This window comes from Halichoerus grypus, chromosome 6 (genome assembly GCF_964656455.1).
Source record: "Halichoerus grypus chromosome 6, mHalGry1.hap1.1, whole genome shotgun sequence".
Classification (NCBI taxonomy): domain Eukaryota; kingdom Metazoa; phylum Chordata; class Mammalia; order Carnivora; family Phocidae; genus Halichoerus; species Halichoerus grypus.
In genome coordinates this window covers 179,032,322-179,052,050 of record NC_135717.1, presented here as the reverse complement: position 1 = coordinate 179,052,050, position 19,729 = coordinate 179,032,322, and the positions used below count along the sequence as shown (strand labels likewise).

At 54.4% G+C, this 19,729-nt stretch overlaps 1 protein-coding gene across 5 annotated transcripts in view; it reads right to left on the bottom strand.

Annotated features, from left to right (window-relative positions):
• SHANK3 (SH3 and multiple ankyrin repeat domains 3) overlaps positions 1-19,729 on the bottom strand; it is a 52,234-nt gene that overhangs the window by 27,085 nt on the left and 5,420 nt on the right. For all 5 annotated transcript variants that reach the window (XM_078076822.1, XM_078076823.1, XM_078076824.1 and 2 more), the window contains 13 exons: positions 19,105-19,213; positions 18,880-19,031; positions 18,614-18,781; positions 18,332-18,448; positions 17,853-17,930; positions 16,646-16,712; positions 11,050-11,323; positions 7,897-8,099; positions 6,683-6,796; positions 1,507-1,582; positions 1,135-1,217; positions 391-515; positions 158-290 (listed from right to left, as the gene is read on the bottom strand). In XM_078076822.1, the coding sequence (XP_077932948.1) occupies positions 158-290; positions 391-515; positions 1,135-1,217; positions 1,507-1,582; positions 6,683-6,796; positions 7,897-8,099; positions 11,050-11,323; positions 16,646-16,712; positions 17,853-17,930; positions 18,332-18,448; positions 18,614-18,781; positions 18,880-19,031; positions 19,105-19,213 (1,699 nt within the window). The remainder of the gene's footprint in view (positions 1-157; positions 291-390; positions 516-1,134; positions 1,218-1,506; positions 1,583-6,682; positions 6,797-7,896; positions 8,100-11,049; positions 11,324-16,645; positions 16,713-17,852; positions 17,931-18,331; positions 18,449-18,613; positions 18,782-18,879; positions 19,032-19,104; positions 19,214-19,729) is intronic.

The window sequence follows — 19,729 nt, the reverse complement described above, 5'->3', positions numbered from 1 at the left end:
GCCATGAATGTGGACACTTCACCTACGGTTAGGCATCTGACGTCAACAGTCTGGGGTCAGGGGGTGGGGAGAGGAACGGGGGCCTGGGGTCAAAGGTCTAAGGTCAGGAGTCAGAGGGGAATGTCTGAGCACAGAGGTCTGAAGCCTGGCCCCTCACCTCTGCGCCGAGCCCCATCTTCTTCCGGCTTCCTTGTCACAGACACAACCTTCATGACGAGGCGGTTCCCGCCCTGGCGGATCAGAGCCACCACCTGCTTGTGCCCGACCTTCACCACGTTCACCCCGTTCACCTGGGACAGACAGGTGGGTGGTGGGGACGTTCCAAGGGCGTCCTCCTTCGGACTTAGAGGCCAGCACCCCACCTGCTGCACAGGTAAGGACGCGCCTCACCTCGATGAGGAAGTCTCCCGTGCGCAGCCCGGCCCTCCAGGCCACGCCCTCCACATCCACCGACTCAAGGTACTGGAGCGCAGGGAAGGCTGGTGTGGGTGTAAACTCCTCGATGGGGGTCTCTGCTGCGGGGGGGGGGGCAGTTAGGAAGGTGCGTCACCAGCACGGTCCAGGTGGAAGAAGCTGCCACACAGCAACCTCCCACAAGTGGTTCAACACGCTGAACCAAGGACCATTGAGGCCGGAGCTCCTGGGGCTGCCCAGGGTAGAAATCCCCCCTCAGCCCCACCAGAGAGAACTCCCATTCCATCAGACACACTCCAGCAGAGATCTTGGAAATCATCAGGGCGAAGAGACTACTGCCTTGTACTGAGACATTCCAAGCCAAGAATACAGTCAGAGCAGAGGGGCAAGGCAGGGTGGGGCCAGAAAAAGAGAGTGTCAGGGGCAAGGCAGGGGAAGAGGGGCCAAACTAGCAGGGAGAGAGGGAGTGGGGGAGGAAGGGGCAAAGGACGGGGCAGGGGCAAGGCAGGATAAAAGGGTGAAGCTGGAGGGCAAGGGGGAGGCAGGGGCAAAGGACGGGGCAGGGGTGAGGGATAGCGGCGAAGCTGCAGGGCAGGGGTGAGGCAGGAAGGAGAGCAGCGAGGAGGAGCAGAGACAAGAAACACCTGAGCAGGGTGCAGCCCCTGCCAGCCTGACACCCCAGCCCCACACACACTCATGGTGCCGCCTACCCTTCATTACCTTTGGCTCCCCGGAGCACAAAACCAAAGCCCTCATGGTCCCGTTTCTGCAGGACAGCCACCTTGTCGTCAATGACATAATCACTGGTGGAGGAAAGCAGGGAAGGGTGAGGAGAGCCCCGCCAGAGAGCACAGCTGGCCAGGCTGACCCTATGTGTGCCCCAAACAGGACCCCACAGGCACAGCCCACCCCGGGAAGTTGCCCTTGGACTGACGCAGGAAGGCAGAAGACAGAGGTGGGCTGGGTATCACCTCCCCTCCTCTGCCCTCTTCATCCCCAGGCCTCCTCGACCAGCTTTTGTCCTCCCTCCATACCTGACGTCCCATCCGCATGCACGCCTACCCTTGCCCACCTGCCCCCCCCCCCCTGTACCTGTGTGAAGTGAGACTGTCATAGGAGCCCACTGTGTAGTGGCGGAAAAGGCGCTTCGTCCGGTCCTCCCGGGTTTCTGAGGGGAGTTTCAGGAGCTGATGGAGGGCCACATCCTCCAACTGACCTGAACTGCCCCTCAACCATGCTGGGCACCAGCCTCTGCCCACACACACACACACACACACGGAAGTGGGGGGCCCAAAGATTCTAAAGTAAGAAGGCTGAGGGGACCATGTTGGAAATCCTGGCCTCTGGGGGCCAGGGCCCATAATGGGGAGGAGCTTCCGCTCATCTCTCTCCTGAGTGGCTGCACACCGCAGACGGGGCAAGTCCAGGGCCGTCTCCAGAAGGGGTCAGCAAGCCCCAGAGCTAAGGGCAAAGAAGGTGTGTACATGTGCAAGCACACGTGTGTGACTTGGTGTCCTGTGTGAGTGCTGATTCAGACGGGTGTGTCGTGCCGTGGGCTATACGCACGGTCATGAAGTGTCACCGGGTCCTCACTGAAACTCTCACAAGAGCCCACGGACACTCAACTTCCCAGGTTCCCTTCCTCCAGAGCCTGCCTCTGAGTGGGCAGGAGGTCCAGGTGTGGGGCTGGGTCCCCTTCCCTGATGTCACGGCATCCCACAGAGCCTTGTCCCCATTTGTAATCTTGATCCCAAAGTCTCTCACGGCTGTTGCAGGGCTGGCCAGCTGTCCACCTGATGCCCCACCCATGGCCTTGCTGATTCCCTGCAAGCCTGCAGCTTCCAGTCCGCACCCACAGCCACAAACCCCACCCCACGCTCCAGGCTTTCTTCTCCAGTTACCTGTAAGTAAGACTCTCCCGCACCTCAACCCCCACTCCTGCCCCTCCTGGCTTCCATCTCTCCAGGACCCTGGAAGGACCCCAAGACAGCTCTACCACACTTCACACTTCATCCACAGCTCCGCTCTCATTCCCTATCATTCTAGCATTTCTCAAGATTAATTCATTCATTCAGCAAGTATTTAGAGAGTGCCTACTATGTACCAAGCACTGTTGTCTTAGGCTCTGAGAATACAGCGAAGAACAGAACAAAACCTCTACCCTGTGGAGTTTACCATCTAGTTGAAGAGAGAGAGAACAGAAAGACAGGAAACAGGTATATGCATAACATGTCAAATGCTGGCAAACGTTAGGAGAGAAGTAAGCAGGATAGGGGTACAGAAAAAGTTTGCAGTCTTAGGGTGGTCACGTGAAGGCTCATCAGGAAGGGACAGTTAGGGAGAGGCACAGAGCATTAGGGAGCAGTCTGAGAACTCTGTGGGTGAAGGGCTTCCTGGCAGCAGGGGTACACAGGGCAAAGCCCACATAGCAGGATTGGCTTGGGATGTTCAAGGGACAGCAAGCAGCCCATGCAGCTGGAGCAGAGGGAGTGAGAGAGACGAATGAGATCAGAGAGGGAACCTGTGATTGACTGTGAGCTCCTCCCAGGTAAGGATCACATCTCATGTATTTCTGTGATCCCAGCACATACTACAGTGCCTGGCACATAACAGACCCTCTAAATGCTAACTGGAAGGACAGACGGGTGGACAACTGGCTGAGTAGATGGGTGCACGGATGGACAGACAGAACAAGATATAGGTAGAAAAATAGATCAGATCAAAGGTAAATAGATACAGAAGTGGACGGAGGAAAAGAGAACAGGCTGGGAGGGTATGGATGGATCAAAGGGTGGTAGATGGATAAAGGAATGGATAGGTGGCCTGGGTGGGTTGACAGAGAGGGGATAGCTGGACTGGTAGATTGATGAATGTATTGATCAATAGATGGACAGATGGCTGGGTGGGTGGATAGATGGAAAGAGGGGTTGGCTGGGTGGGTTGATAGAAGAGTAGATGAACAGCAGGAAAGGTGAGTAAGTCAAGGGATAGATGGATACAAGACTAGATAGAGCAGTGGCTGAATGGAAAAAGGAAAGAATCCCTATTAATATCAGAAGACACAGGCATCAGGAAAAGTATTGGTCCTGCTTTTAGGATCCTGCCACTAATACGATTCTCACTAAGTCAACAGACCCCTTTGAGCCTCTCCTTGTAGAACAGGGAGATTCTCCTTGGAGGGTCCTCTAGGTTCCGATACCTGTAATTTATCACCCTAACCCTCCCAGTAGCTCATCTGCTCCCTTCTCTTCTCTTCCAAAACATGGCCTGTCGTGCACCTGCACCCACCATCCTGCCATTCCCAAGACCAGAGCAGGCCAGGGCTCATCATTGCGTGGGGGGGGGGGTGGCGGGGAGGGCATCAGACCCCTTCTTGCCTGTCACCACCCTTCTCCATGCTGACCCAACTTCTAAATATTCATAGCGCCTGCCTGCAGAAGGACCCCCTCAAACTCCACAGTTCATTAGCCTCCAGTTTTTAGATTTTGTCAAATTATATTACATAACACAAATTCATTTTCCAGTTTTATTAATCAGACACATAGAATCCAGCTGAAGTGAAAACACACAGCATGACCCCCCAAGTACTGGAAAGACAGGGAAAGAGGGAAGGAGGAAGAGGAAGGGGGAAGGGGAGGAGTTTCCAGGTGTCCCACAGACCCCTCTGTCCGCACAGGACTTCCCCTCACTTCTCAGCGCTCTGCCCGCAACTGCCCCTTTTACCCCTTCTGCCCCAGACAGGTGCCTGAGGGGTACGCTCTCTGACGACCCTGGGCATCAGCCTGGCCCATACGTGCTGGCACAGTGTCCCCTTTTCGGCCTCTAGTCCCTCTCTGCCCTACTCCAGTCCCAGAAGCAGATCTTTCTTTGGATCTGGGCCTGCTGGAAGCGGGTTCCCACTCCTGGGCTGCCCTCTGGCCTCTGGCAGAACTCAGCCCCTGGGTCCCAGATCAGAGACTATACACCCAGGGCGGCTGGTGGCTGGGTCTTCAGCTGAGGACAGAGATTACTCCTACCCCTTGCCAGCAGGCACACGCACAGGCCTCTCTCCATCTGCCCACCCATGGAAGGGTTCCATCTACACGGGTACCTTCTGAGACTCTTTCAGGTGACAAACCCCAGAGCCACCCTGGTCTAGCAGCCCTGCAATTGCCCTGAGGCCTATAGCTCCTTCTCCAAGCTACTCCTTGCACTCTCCCATCTCCGGAGCTTCAGCCTACCCCAGCCCTCTCCACCTCCTCACTCTGTCCTGCCTGGGCCTTTGCCCCAACCCTAAATGACCTGCACCATCAAGACAGCACACCCCAGTCTCCTGCAGCACTGCCACAAGCCACGAAGCTCCTCCCCCGGTCCCACGGCCACCTGACCGGCCTCATGCTCCCCACCCCAGCCCTGCCGCTCCTCAGTGCACACACGAGCTTCACTCACCCAGAGCCCCTGCAGAGTGGTGGCTACAGCACAGACCCTGCAGCTCACGGCCCACACCACACACAGGGCTCTGCCTTCCTAGAGATGAGCTAGCAACTGCCCGCACCTCCCAGACCTGCTGGGACGAGTCAGAGAAGTCTCCTCCGTGAAAGTGCTGAGAACTGTGCCAGACATCCTGACGCAGCTCGGAGCACGCTAGATGCCAGCACGTGTAATCTAGAACAGCAGGCCATGTTCCAGCACACAGGCTCTGCCCCTATCCCCACCAGCTGACCACCTAGCGGACTCCCCGCTGTCCTACGAGGCTGCTCTCCGACTCCTCCAGGCCAGCTCCGGGGGGCTCCCCTGTGCCCCCGCCCGTTACAGGACCCCACTGACATATGTGCTCTCGCTGCTGGGCACACCCACTCCTTTCTAGGCAGAGAACCAGCCTCTGTGACCCCGCTCCTAACACAGGGCCCAACGCACATCAAGATTTGCTGTTCTCAAATCCCAGCTTCCAACTCAGCTTCTGGATCCACACAGTTCTCAAACCAGAGACTTCATTGCCCCCCCAAGGGGGAGCACAGGATCCAGTCCCTACTCAACAAGTCCAGAGGCCCCTTCTTCACCACCCTCCTCCATGAAGTTGGTACCAGGACCCAAACCTCTAAAATCATTCCCCACCTAGACACACTGCCCCACCTATCCTCCAGAGGCAGAAAACAGGGGTCAGTGTCCCTTCCCGGCTCCCAGCCACCAGGAGAGCCATCAGGGCAAGACAAGGAATGGTTGAATAAAGGAGGAAAGGCACCTGCTCAGGAGCAGGTCAGCAGCCGCACTCCTGCTTGCCTGGGCCTCGGCCATGCTCCACATAGGGCAGAGGTCCAGGCCACATAGAGGTTGGCTCCCCTTGGGAAACCCTCAACCCAGGGTAATGGAGCACAGCAACCCTGGGCCCAAGCCCTCCATGTGCACTCTCAGTCTAGACACACCGCTGGTAACTACCACTGGTCACCACTCAGGAGGGGGCTCCCTTGTGACACCTGTTCTCCAAGGCAGAAATAACACTCATGGGCCTGGGGGCTCCTAGGACCCCCGAGTACTCATGGCAAGGTTATACCCCAGACACACAGCCAGCCCTGGCCTGCGAGCCACAAAAGGGGCAGGCCCCGCTTACTCCTGGCAGGACCGCCTCAGATCCCCCCCAGAGGGGTCCTTTCTGGAGGCCCAGCCAGTCAGCAAGGTCTGACTAAAGCTGCTCCCCAGCCTTAGAAACTGAAGCCTTTGCCCTCATATCCTCCCTCCAGGCTAAGGATGCAGCCATACCCACCCGCTGCCCTCAGACCATCCTGGCCCCAAGGCACCCCACGACAGCCCCTCTGGGCCCAACTGGCCTCATTTCCTCTTGGCTGGTCCAGGCCTCCCTGCACTGCCCACTTGGACAATCTGTCCACTTTGGAAAGACGCCTCTTTTCTCATACTGACCTCTTTACTTGTCTGCCAGCCACACAGGAATCTCACACTCCAAACACCCAGGATTACTGTGAGGACTACGTGGGGGGGGGGGAGGGTGTGGATTATGGTCACTGGGAGTCACGTGTGGGATCACAGAGAGATACACAATCATACTGTGTGTCCTATGAGCAGGCTGCAAACACCCACATGTGCTCACAAGTACGTACAGGGTGCGTGCACGCTGTGTCTGTCATGTACACAAGTTTGTGTCCACTTTGAACGTGTGTTTGAGTTTAGTCTTTTCTCTGTGAACATCCATGGATTTAGCTCCAAGCAAGACCAAAGGGGAGCAAGAAGGGGCAGTGCCCCTCGGGAGCTGCTCAGGGGCTGTGGGGTCACTCACCATGCCGTGTGTCATACTGTCTCATCTGCACCTCCTCCACGCAGTCGGCCGGGAACCAGCCCGTGCGGCCTTTCACGGTCCCCTCCCAGAAACCGCCCTCCCCAATGCTGAGCACTGGAGGGACAGAAGCCAGACAGCTGTCAGGGTGCAGCAGGACACCCAGGGGCCCACCCCACCCACCACCTCAGGCTCAGGTTCTGCCCACCACCCGCCTCCTTCACCCTTTCTCTCCTTCTCTCCCCTTCCCTTCCTTCATCCTCCTGGCTTTTTCCCTGGGAGGATTTTGGGATCCACACAGCAGACAGAAATGAACAGATGGACACAGCACAGGATAGGCATGTGGAGGACAGAAAGACACACAGATGGACACACTCGAGGGGGGACAACAGGCAGAGGCAGGGACCACAAGCCTGTTCCTGCCCTCCCAGTTGACCCCTCTTCTCCCACCTCTTGTTGCCCACCCCAGGGGTCACTGCCAAAAGCTCAGGGTCATTGTGCTGTGGCCAAGAGGTTAGGCCACATGATGGACCAAAGGAAGGCCGACCTCACAGCTGTCTCCTTCTCAGGCTCCCATGGACGTAGGGCACCCATGAGGATAGGACCCCAAAGACGACAGAGGCCCCCATAATGAGAGGAGCTTGTCATGGCACAGGATACCCCCAGAACACAGAAAGCGTCAGTGATAAAAACCTTCATAAAACACAGACACCCACATAATTGTCACAGATATCCCCCACAATGGGACAGGGTCCCCACATATCACAAGGATTTCCAATGAATAAGTCCCAGAAGTGACACAGGAATCCCATAATTGGAGGAAGGTCCCTGATGGGATAGGGTCCTTCAAATATACAGAACCCCAATGACACCAACCTCCATCATGACACAAAAACAGCCCCATGACGAGAGGCACCTCTACGGTGACAACAGGGAACCCACAGTAGCAGAGGATTGAGAGGGACCCACATGACAGGACCCCCGTAAAGACAGACACCCCTCCCTGACACAGAGCCCTTCACGGTGACACAAGGAATCCCCAGTGGCAGATGCATCCCATAATGACCACAGCGGCTCAGAGTTCCAGAGATACCCCCAATGACAGAGACCCCAAAAACGGCATCAGCCCTTCCACGATCGCGGAGGACCCCAATCGTGCACCCGGGAGTGGTGCCCCCCCGCGCGCCCCACGACCCCGCCCCCCGCGCCCCCCTCACCCTTCACGGCCTCGCCGCGGTGCAGCGGGATCTCGCCCTCGCCCTGCGGGCTGTGCGCCTTCACGGCGATGAACTTGCGGCCGGGGACGGCGCTGTAAAGTTTCCGCTTCGGGCCCCGGGGCGGCGGCGCGGGGGGCGCAGGGGGCGCCGGACCGGGGCCGGGCGCGGGGCCCGGGCCGCCGGGGCCGCCGGGCCCGCTCGGGCTGTAGACGAACACGTAGGTGACGGACGCGATGCCGGGGGGCAGCGGGCACGCGAAGCCGGCGCCCGGGGCCTCCATGGCGCGCGGCCCGGCCCCGCCGCCGGCCTCACCGCAGCCGCCGCCGCAGCGCCCGCCGCCCGCCGCCCGCCGCCGCCCGCCCGCCCGCCGGGGGCCCGGCCCGGGGCCGCTCCATGGGCCGCGCCGCCGCGCCCGGCCCGCTCCCGCCAGCGCACGAGCCGCGCCCGCTCAGGGCTCCGGGGCCGCGGGGCTGCGCTGCCGGGCGCGCCGGGCTCGCTCCATGCCGCGGCCGCTCCTCGCGCCCCGCCTCCTCCGCGGCCGGGCTCCTCCCTCTGCGGGCGGCGGCGGCGGCCGGCCCTCCTCCCTCTCCTCCAGTGGCCACCTCACCGCGGCCCCGAGGCCACGGGGCGAGGGGCACTGCAGCGCACGGCGGGCAGAGGAGAGGTCGGACTGAGGAGGGCGGGGAACGCGGTCAGCAGAGCCAGGTGGGAGCTGGGGAGGGGTTGGGGGGCGGCTCCGCGGCCAGGAGGGGCTCCACCAGCGGTCCACCCCCACCTCCCTGCTCAGGCCTCGGCCTTCTCCTCCACCTGGCCACTGCCAGGTGCTGGGCGCCCAAATCCTCCTCCAGACCTGTGTCTTCTCCTCGACACCTGTCCCTGATGCCCGTACCGACTCCGTGCTGACCACCTTCCCCGGATGGCTCTCCCAACCTGAGCACTCCACCTTCGCGCTGCTCAAAAGCCTGCACTGGCTCCCTAGTACCCAGGCAGCCCAGGTCCACATTCTCAGGCAATAGCCAGGCTCTCTGGGTTGTGAGAACTAGCTACACTCCAGTCACATGGTTGGGCATCTTCCTTTTCCTCCTCTGGGCTATTCATGATGTTGTCCCCAACACTTCAACTATTCTAATCCTACTCATCTGTCCAATTATTAAGTTATTGTCTCTCAGCTACAGCCCCATTTTTCTCTGCCCTGCTCTGTGATGCTGGGGGGACTCTGCCACACATTGCGGGGAGCTAGGGGCTCCATGCCAGGCTCTGCCAACAGGGGGTGCGGGGGGGGGGGGCGGGGACTAGGCCTCCCTCCACACATTCCCCACCACCACCCCCTGCCGCCCCTGCAGCTCAAATGCCAAAGGGGATCTCCTCCCCTGAGGTGTTCTCCCTCCATGGTGCACTGAACTTCCTCAGTCCCCTCCTGGCCACTCACCAGGAGCTCCCCCTACCTGAATCACTGCCCATCTAACTGCTTCTTAGTCCTGGGCCCCAGCTGTCAGTGTCCTTCTGAGACCTTTAGGACTCCCTGCTATTAGCTCCCACCACATCTGGCATCTAGGCACCGACTAAATATTTGTAGAAAAATAGTAATAATCCTGCCGTCCCACACAGAGCAGGTCTTAGTTCTATGTTTGCCAAAAGGATAAATGAATATACAAAAAATAAATGAAAACAGGGCATCTACAGGTTTTTGTTTCTGCAAAACTGAAACATCCCAAAGTTTGTTCTTTTAGACACTGGGCTGTCCTACCCTTAAGAAATCCATGGGACATGCAAAAGCTTCAGGGGAGAACTGAGGTGATTTGGAGCAGGACAGACAGCGTTGGAGTCTGGGCAGAGACACGGAGAGAGAGGAGACATCACAGATTACAGCTGCACAAGCAGGGACAAAGGCAAAGGAAGAAATTGCTTTTATAAGCTCCTGCTGCACCCCAAGCCCTCTGCTGAACACTCAGGCTTAGAAAATTTGGGAACCAGGTCTACGTGGGGCCCAATTATGCTGCTTCCTAGCTCTGTGACTTTAGACAAGTCACTTACCCCATCAGAGCATCAGGACCCTCATCTGTAAAATAGTGTTAATAGAGCACAGCCTCACGTATGGCCAAAGTTAAGTGAAACAATACACATATGCTGCTCAGCCCAGCTGTCATCTTGAAAACAAAATGCTGTTTATGTAACTCATTCAACAATGTCTCCTGAGCACTTTCTATGTGCCTGGCTCTGGGGAAGCTGCAGGAGGACAGCTCCTCCTCGAAGTGCCAGGAGGAGAGATGCCTTAACCAGCAGTGGCTGGACTGTGCTGTGGGCCAGGGGATCCCGGTAGGGACCCCTCACCTGCCCAGGTTCCCGAAGGCTTCCCGAAGGAAACAACTGCATGGAATTACTGCTACCTTACTGATGAGAAACCCAGGCGCAGAGTGGTTAGCTGACCTGTCCAAGGCCACAGTCAGCAGATGCCAGGTCTGCACTGGACCCCAACCATTTATCTGCAGAGCCAGTGCCCACCCTCCTACTCCCCACTGTCCAGCCCACCGAGGCCGGTGGGACTTTAGCCCAGGCTTCTTCCTCTGAGTTCTGGGGATGCCAAGTCCCTCCCATGTCCCTGGTTCTCAGGGTCCCAGCGCTAATGGTAAGGGGTAAAGAGTAAAACCAGAGAGTCTTGTGGTTCTACAGGGCTGGAGAGGTGGGGGAAAGACGAAGACTCCCTCTTGGAGACAGGCTAGGGGTCACCTATAGGTTTCAAGCCCTCATGGAGATGAAGCTCCATTCCCTAACCCCTTACCACACACCACCCAGCCCTGCCTCATCTCAGCCTTTACCCTCCTCCTAGCACTGCAGGAAACTTTACAAAGCACAGAGCTGGCCAAACTCTCTCCTTCAACATCCTCCCTAAGTTCCCCTCAGGACAAATCCAGCTCCAAAAGATCAGCATGGGGGAGCCTGCTCCAGCCAACAAGGCCTCACTTTCTTCCCTTTCCCATCCAGGGAGGCCTGTATGGGGGGCCTGGGAGTCCCCCACCCCGAGCCTCAGCCCATCACTGTAGAGGTGCCAGGCACCACTAGGTCTCTCCCTGCCTCTCCATGCTGGCTCCTCCTGCTTGGGTCCCAATAACCCACCCACCCAGACCCTGCCAGGGCCTCCCAGACGCCTCCTACCTGATCTTGCTCTGGCTGCCCCTGCCTGCTGTGGGGCCACCGATGTCATTCTCTTGGTCACCATCCCGATCTCGGTCTTTCTCCTCCTGCAGCCGCTGGAGCAGCAGCTGATGGGGGAGGCTTCGCAGCGAGGGTCCAGGAGAAGCTGCCGGTTGCACCTCACCCTTCAGGTTGATGTCACTGGCTGAGCGCTGCAGGGGCCGAGGGGAGGCCAGGCCACTGGGGCCAGCCAACCGCCGCCGCTTTGCATAACTGGGGGTTTCCCTGAATGGTACTGGGGTGGGAGTGGGGGGGGTACAGATGAGACTCTGGGCAGCCAGGTAGGGTGACCAACTTACCCTGGTTTGCCTTCCAGATTTTAAAACTAAAATCCTATGTCCCAGGAGCTGCCTCAGTCCTGGGCAACCAGGACAGTTGGCCAGCCTATCACCGAAGCTACCACTGGGGGTCAATCCCAAACTGCCTCTAACTCTAGCTTCAGAGGCAGAAGCCTGCTCCTCCTGTCAGCCAAATGAGGTCTTGGGCATGCTCAGATCTGCTCTTGAAACTGCCCATTTCACAGGGTTCAGCCGAGGCAGAACAGGCCACATGTGACAAATCTCACCAGGCTACTGCTGTACTGGACCATCTATGGTTAACTAAAACGAGGGAAACCATAAAAGACGTTCTAGACCAGGGTTTGGCAAAATTCTGTAAAGAATCAGATAGTAACTATTTCAGACTTTGCAAGCCATATAGCCTCTGTCCTAAAGACTCAGCACGGCCACTATAGCACGAAAACAGCCACAGACAATATATAAGCAAATGGGTGTGGCTGAGTTCCAATAAAACTTTATTTAAAAAGCAGATGGTGATTTAAAAAACATGATCCAACTATATGCTATTTACAAAAAGAATCACTTTGGATCCAAAGACACAGGTAGGTTTAAAATAAAAGAATAAAGGAAGATATTTCATGTAAATAGTAACCAGGAGAGCTAAGTAGCTATATTTATATCAGACAAAACAGACTTAGAGATAAAAAGTGTTACAAGAGACAGAGGACACTGTATATTGAAAAGGTGTCAATTCATCAAATATATTAACAATTATTAACATACATGCACCAAACAACAGAGCATCAAAATATATGAAATAAACGTTAACACATTTGGAGAAATAGACAGTTCCATAATAATATTTAAGACTTCAACACCCCACTTTCAATAATGGATAGAACATCTAGAGGGACAATCAGTAAGGACATAGGAGACTTGAACCAATTAGACCTAACAGATATGTGTATAGAACACTACAGAAAACAAGAGAAGAATATATATTATTCTCAAGTGCACATGCAACATTTTCCAGGACAGACTATATGTTAGGCCACAAAACAAGTCTCAATAAATTTAAATGAGTGAAATCACACAAAATATCTTCTCCAAGCACAATGGGATGAAGCTAGAATTCAAGAACAAAAAAAAAAAAAAAAAACCTGAAAAATTCACAAATACATGACAATTAAACAACACACTCTTAAACAACCAGTGTGTCAAAACAAATCACAAGGAAATTAGAAAACACTCTGAGAAAATAAAAACAAAAACACGCCAAAACTTATGGGATGCAGCAAAAGCAGTGCCAATAAGGAGATTCATAGCTGTAAACATCTATATCAAAAAAGGATAAAAGTCTCAAATCAATAAGCTAAATGCACCTCTTAAGGAACTACAAAAGAGAAGCAAACCAAACCCAAAGCTAGCAGAAGGAAGGAAATAAGGATAGACAAAGATAAATGAAACAGAGAACAGAATATAGAGAGAATCAATGAAAACAAAAGTTGTTTCTTTGAAAATATCCACAAAACTGACAAACCTGTAGCTAGACTGACTCAGAGAAAAAAGAGAAGAGGGACACAAATAACTAAAATCAGAAGTGAAATTGTAGCACTGCTACCAATCTTATAGAATTAAAAAGGATTAAGGGAATACTATGAACAACTGTATGCCAACAAATTAGATAAGTTAGATGAGATGAACAAATTTCTAGAAAAATACAGATTACCAAAACTGACTCAAGAAGAAATAGAAAATCTAAACAGACCTGTAACAAGCAAAGAGATGGATCAAAAATCACAAATCTCCCAACAAACACAAGTCCAGCATCAGACAGCTTCACTGGTGAATTCTACCAAACACTTAAAGAAGAATTAACACCCATCCTTCTCAAATTCTTCCAAAAACTAGAAGAGGAAAGAACACCTCCTAACTCATTCTATGGGCAATTAAAAAAATAAACAAAGGACTTGACATTTCTCCAAAGAAAATATACAAATGGCCAATAAACATCATTAGCCATTAGGGAAATGCAAATCAAAACTACGAGATACTATGTCACACTGACTAGAATGGCCACAATAAAAATAAAAATAATAATAATAATAATAATAAAAACAAACCAATGATTACAAGTGTTAGCAAAGATTTGAAGACTTTGAAATTCTCATACATTACTGGTAGGAATGTAAAATGGTAAAAAACAATTTGGCAGTTTCTCAAAAAGTTAAATATAGAATTATCATATGGCCCAGCAATTCCCCTCCTAAGTTTATACCCAAAATAACGGAAAACAGGTATCCAAACCAATACATTTCACACATGTTCATAGCAGCAATATTCATAATAGCCGAAAGGTAGAAACAACCCAAGTGTCCTGTTGAAGAATGTGTGGATAAACAAAATTTTATATATACAAACAATGGAATACTATTCAGCCATAAAAAAGAATGAAGCAGTAATACATCCTACAATACAGAGAAGCTTGAGAACAAGCTGAGTGAAAGAAGCCAAACACCAAGAGTCACATATTGTAGGATTCTATCTATGTGAATATCTAGAACAGATAAATCTATAGAGACAGAAAGCATGTTAAGGGTTAAGAGAGGTTGAGGGGGAGGGGAATATGGAATAATTACTTCATGTACGCAGGGTTTCCTTTTTTGGATGATGAAAATCTTTGAAATTCAATAAATGTGGTTGTATAACACTGTGAAAGTATTAAATACCACTGAATTATTCAACTTAAAATAATTAATTTTATGTTATGTAGATTTAACTCTAAATGAAACATAAATCCTCAATTTTAAAGCCTCAACTTAAAAAAAAAAAAAAAAAAAAAGCAGACTGTGGGCTGAATTTGGCCTGTGAGGCCTCATTTGCCAAGCCCTATTCTAGATTCCTCTTAGAGAAGTGTGGGCCATGGACCATCAGCCTCACCTCAGAGCCGAAACTCTGGAAATGCAAACTCTCAGGATCCACCCAGAGCCACTGAGTCAGAATCTACATTTAACAAGATCCCAAGGTATGGTGTGAGAAGAACTTCTCTCCGGCACTATGGGACAGCAAGTCGGGGAGAACATGAAAGCATGTGCGTGAGAGATGGCGGGGAAGAATGTGGACCCTAAGTCGGCCCAAGGCGACAGAGGTGAAGACACACAAGTAGCTGCTCCCAGACCAGGGTCTCTCTCTGCTTCAGGCCTATCAATCTAGAGAGGGCTGCCAATAGGTTTCCCGGTGTCCTGTCCATGGAAGGGTAACAGGTCCCAGCCTACCAGACCCTCCACAAGGGCTTCCCTTCCTGAGGAAGAGGAAGGAAGATGGATGGGCAGAGCCTCCCTCCAGCTCTGCTGTGTGCAGGCCCATCCCAGGTCCCCAACCTGGGGTGAGACAGGGCAACTTGTGACTGTCATTGAGGGAGTGTCCCTGGAGTGAAGGTGTGCAGAGGGAGTAGGGGGTGACAAGGACAGGTCCAAAGACAGCCTCTGCCCTAAACCCCGTTTATAAAAATGGACTACTAATAATCACTCCGTGAGGGGTTGCTAAGAGAGTAAACTAAAATAACAAGGCTTATAGTAAACACTCATGAATATATTCCCTGTAGCTCAGGGACATCTGGCTATGTCATCTGCGTGTACGCACGACACCTGAGCAGGTTAGGGTGCATAGCCAGCAAAGCCAGTGCCCACACGGGGGCGAACTGGTATGCACACCTGCTCTGTACCTCAGCTCAGCAATGACATGCCTAACTCCAACCTGGCGAGCATACTCCGGGTCAGCCAGACAGTGAGTCGTAATAATGGTGACCCTAGGAGCCCTAGTATCTCTGTCCACTATCAGGAAAATGAGAGGCAGCTGGAGCCTTCCTCTCTCTTGGCCGGGACCAGACACCCCCTCCCTCCAATCAGTTGGACCAAGTTCACCTGCCAGAGTCCAGACACATAGAATCAAATCCCACATGAGGTCAGAGGAGGGAATGGTATGCAAATAACCACTAAAAAAATACATTTTACGTAAGAGAAACTGAGGCACAGAGGTCCTAAGCAGCTTTCCCATGGTCAAATAATCACAAGATGAGAGGATCCCACATGTCTACAAACCAGCGTTCTCCCAGGCTAACACCCACCTCCAAAACACTTATCAGCCCCAACCAGACCATAACTGAGCCCTCACTCTACAGGGGAAGAGTCCTTAAACCGGAACTTGACCTTAATCTTAACCCCAGTCCAAAATTCAACCCTATCCCTGACTGTAACCTCACAATAGAACCAAAACCATCCCTAGCCCTTTGCTGCCCAGTGTCACTTAAGTTGTTTCTCATTTTTGTTTTTTTTAATGGGGACACTGCAACCATGGCAGAAAGGGGAGCCTGGGAGTCCGTGTTCCAGAGAGAACCATGGGCAGAAAAACCTGGTCCACTCAGGACAGAGGGAGCTAAGAAGGGAGCCCCCATGTGGCCAGCTAGCTGAAGGGGTCACCTTTCCAAGAGAGGAGACCTACCCTCTCCCATAGCCCCACCCACTGCACACGGGAGAGAGAAGGGGGGATTCCAAGAACAGGTCCCAGAGCAGCCCAGCACCCAGCACTGAAGCAGGAGTGGGCGGGGACCTCCTTGAGGCTCCAGTGCGATGGCTGTGCCCATCCTCCTGCCTGCCCTAGTGGCAAGACCAAGTGGCATCTCCTGGTTTTCCTTCTGGGACCATGAGTCAGGCATATCCTGGGCTCCCCTGGTGCACTGGTTCAGAGCTCAGTGCCCTGAAGATAGCTCTTCCCTTTTCCATTTGCATCCCGACCACTGTGTTTTGTTTTCTTTATGTGACCTTGTCCTACTGAAGCACGATATGGGCCACTTAAACCGGTTCCTGCTCCAGGTAAGAGTGACACACTGAGGGTCAACGGCTGAGATCCACTGCCCCATGTGCCCTGCTGACCCTTCATATGACCTAACAGGAAATGAACCTTGACCCTAACTTCAACCCCACTCTCAACCTAAGTCGATCCCTAAACTCAACAATGGCCCCAACCCACAGCCCTAACCTAACCATGCTCTCAACCCTTACTCAAACCCTTTGTCCACTCCACACAGGCCCTTCCCTCGGCAGATTCCCCCTACCTTCAGGGGCCATTAATGGAATTCTGACTAAAATATAGCTGCAAGGAAGAGGCTCAGGGTATGGGGGGCTCCCTTGTACCATCCCCACTGACCCCTGTACTGTTGGGGCCCTGACCACCCCCCACAAATCCACATCCAACAGGGACCTGGGTTGGGCAGAACTCACCAACATCCGAGTCTTTATGGGTCTTGATGACTTCTGCAAGCTCAAAGTTCCCTGCAATGATGGCCACCTGAGGCGGGGAAGGGGAGAGAGGGGACTCAGGGGCGCCAAGCCAGCCTCCCTTGGTCCCTGCCTGGGCTCCTGAGGGGGAGAGGGAGAGAGAGGGGACTCAGGGGCACCTAGCCTGCCCCCCTTGGTCCCTGTGCACCCTGCCTGGGCTCCTGAGGTGGGGTGAGAATGGGGACTCAGGGGCACCTAGCCTGCCCCCCCTTGGCCCCTGTGCACCCTGCCTGGGCTCCTGTTTGGGGTCTTCCTTGGTTGGGGGTCCCAGGGTCAGACCTTGGCCCCTGTCTAACCCACCACCCTATTCTGCCCAGGACTAAGAGGTTTCCTGGGACATGAGACTTTTGGAGCTAAAACCAGGACAGTCCAGGCCTACAGGTCACCCTACTGATTCTCTTAACAGCCCCTCCACACACATCATCACTCCTGTCTCAGCCATGGCCTACCACTGCCTCATACCTGTCACCCTCCTACTTCCCTTCCCTTGCCTCTTCATCTAGTCATCCAACAGACCCTTCCAGACTCACCCAAACCCACCGGGCTCTTCCATTGCTGCAGCTGTCCCCTGACTGGACAGCCACAGAGGACCTACCTGTTTTCCTCACATCTTTGAGGAGACCTCTGAAAGCCCTCACTTCCACTGAGAACAAAAGCCCAGCTCCCTCTGTGGTCAAAAAGTCCCCATAACGCGGTCTTAATTCCCTCACCCGCAAACTCCAGGACATACAGAGACTCATGCGCCTGGTCATCCCAGTGCCAAGAACCAAACCCAGCTGGAGAAGGTGCTCAGAAACATGACCTGAATTAAGTCAGGGACTAGAACTAATCCTCTCACCCCTGGTTTGGCCTCCATACCCTACCTGTCTCTGGCAGGTCAAGCCCACACTGGTTCTCCCCTGACCCCAGAGCCCTAAGACCCTCCTCTCTCCCTGGAAGGAAGACAAGGGAACCATCCACAGTGAACCCCCCCTCCATGAGCTGGGCACTGTACTGGCCTACCCCCTTCCTCTATCTCACCCTGGGCCAATCCTTGAGCGAGAGCTCCCTTATTGCCTTACAGGGGAAGAACCAAGGTCCAGAGAGATCAAGTCACGCAGAGACAGACACCCAGGGGTCAGCCTCACCCTCCTGTAAACCACTCTTGTACCTGGAAGGCTGTTTGGCTATTGTAATTGCGGACATCCTTGTTAGCTCCACGGAAAAGAAGGACTCGAGCACAGCTCTCCTGTTGGGAGGGTTGGAGTGGGGGTCACAACTGGGCAGCTGGAGGGGCACAGTCAGGATGCAACAGCATGCACACACACTGGGGCACATATGGGGGTCCAGGGCACACCCACCCGCACCTACGTGTCCAGAGCCCGTATGCATAGCATAGAGATGGGCAGATCAGGTATACACAACATACACAGGTCCCACTCGGCCCAGAAAGCCCAGATGTGCACAATTCATACCTGGTTGTTTGGAACACACACGTAACATGTGTGCTCAGGGAACAGATGTGCACACATGGGCTGAGAAAGTCACAGTTCACAGGACACAGAACATGCACCCAGGACTAGACAGGTAAGCAAGCACAGTACAGGGGCACCTGTGCGCACACCTGCATGTGTACACACATAGTCACACCTGGTTATAAAGGGCACAGATGTGCAGGGCTGTGTTCCCTGAGGCGTTCTGAGCCCCCATGTCAGCTCCGTAGAACAGCAGGTGTTCCAGGTGCTGCACATGCCCAAAGCGGCAGGCCTAGGGGATAAGGGAGAGGCTATTGGGTCCCCGAACAGAGTCCGGGACCCTCAGTCCTACTGACAGGGCCCGGAAAGCCCCCACTGACTGACAGAGCCAGGAACCTCCCCCCTACCCCCAGACAGAGGCTGAGACTCCCCCCGCCCCCTCACACCCCCTGCCCACCTGGTGGATCTCCTGCCAGCCATTCTCATCCGTGATCCCCAGCTGAGCATGGTCGTGAAGAAGCAGCTCACAGCAGAGGGCATCCCCGCCCCCCAGGGCACTGTGGTACAAGGGCGTCAGGCCGCGGCTGTCCTTGTAGTCGGGTGAAGCGCCCAGGTCCAGCAGGGTCTGAGGGCAAGGAGCCTCAGCATTCATACAGGGCCCAGCCTCCCCCCGCCCCCGCTGGGCCATGTGCCCCTCCAGGCCAGGGTCCCACCCACACTGACCGTCAAAGCTGCCGCATTCCGCTGACGCGCAGCGCAGTGCACCGCAGTGAGCCCATCTCGAGTGCGGAAGTCCAGGTGAGCACCGCCATTCCTCAACACCTTCAGCAGGTCCGTGGCATTGTCCAGCTGGGCCGCAAGGCTCAGAGGACACTCTGGGTTCAAGAGACAGATGAAGGTTAAGGTCCCAACCTCCAAGGCCATGCCCCTTCCTGCTCTGCTTCTCACCTCCTGAGTCAGGATCGTGGAAATTGGGGTCCAGCCCCTTGTCCAGTAGGCGGGCCACCTTGTCCGTGCTGTGCAGCTGGACGTAATCCATGAACTTCTTCAGGTTTGCCTGGAATACCCAGCCATCCTGGTCAGCCCAGCAGCGTAGTTACAATCATCTGCCTGTCACCCACCTTCCACCAGCAAGCCTCAGGCCACCTGTCACCCTACAGGAGCATCTACTGCCCCACCTCCTCACACCTGTCACCCTACATCATGACCTTGTCACCCCCTCATATCACCTTAAGCCCTGTATGCCCACGTGGCCCATCTCAACTCACTGGGCCCATGTGCTGCTTGAAGTCCTTCCCTGCATCCCAGGCCCACTGTAACAGTCGGTCTCAGCCCAGCCAGCCCCTCATCAAGGCCAGGCTGCCGTGGTCATGCCCCCAAGCAAATTTCCTATGCCAACCTCAGCCCCTGCTCTGGCTCCTCTCCTCAGCCATGCTGCCCCAACCTGCACAGGCTGGAAGAGCCCAAGGCACCCAGGCAGGAACCACCCCCACCACAGTCCATAGCCCCATCACTCCCAAGGTGGTCTGTTCCTTCTTCCTCATGAGATCACCCCAAGGCAGACCCCTATCCC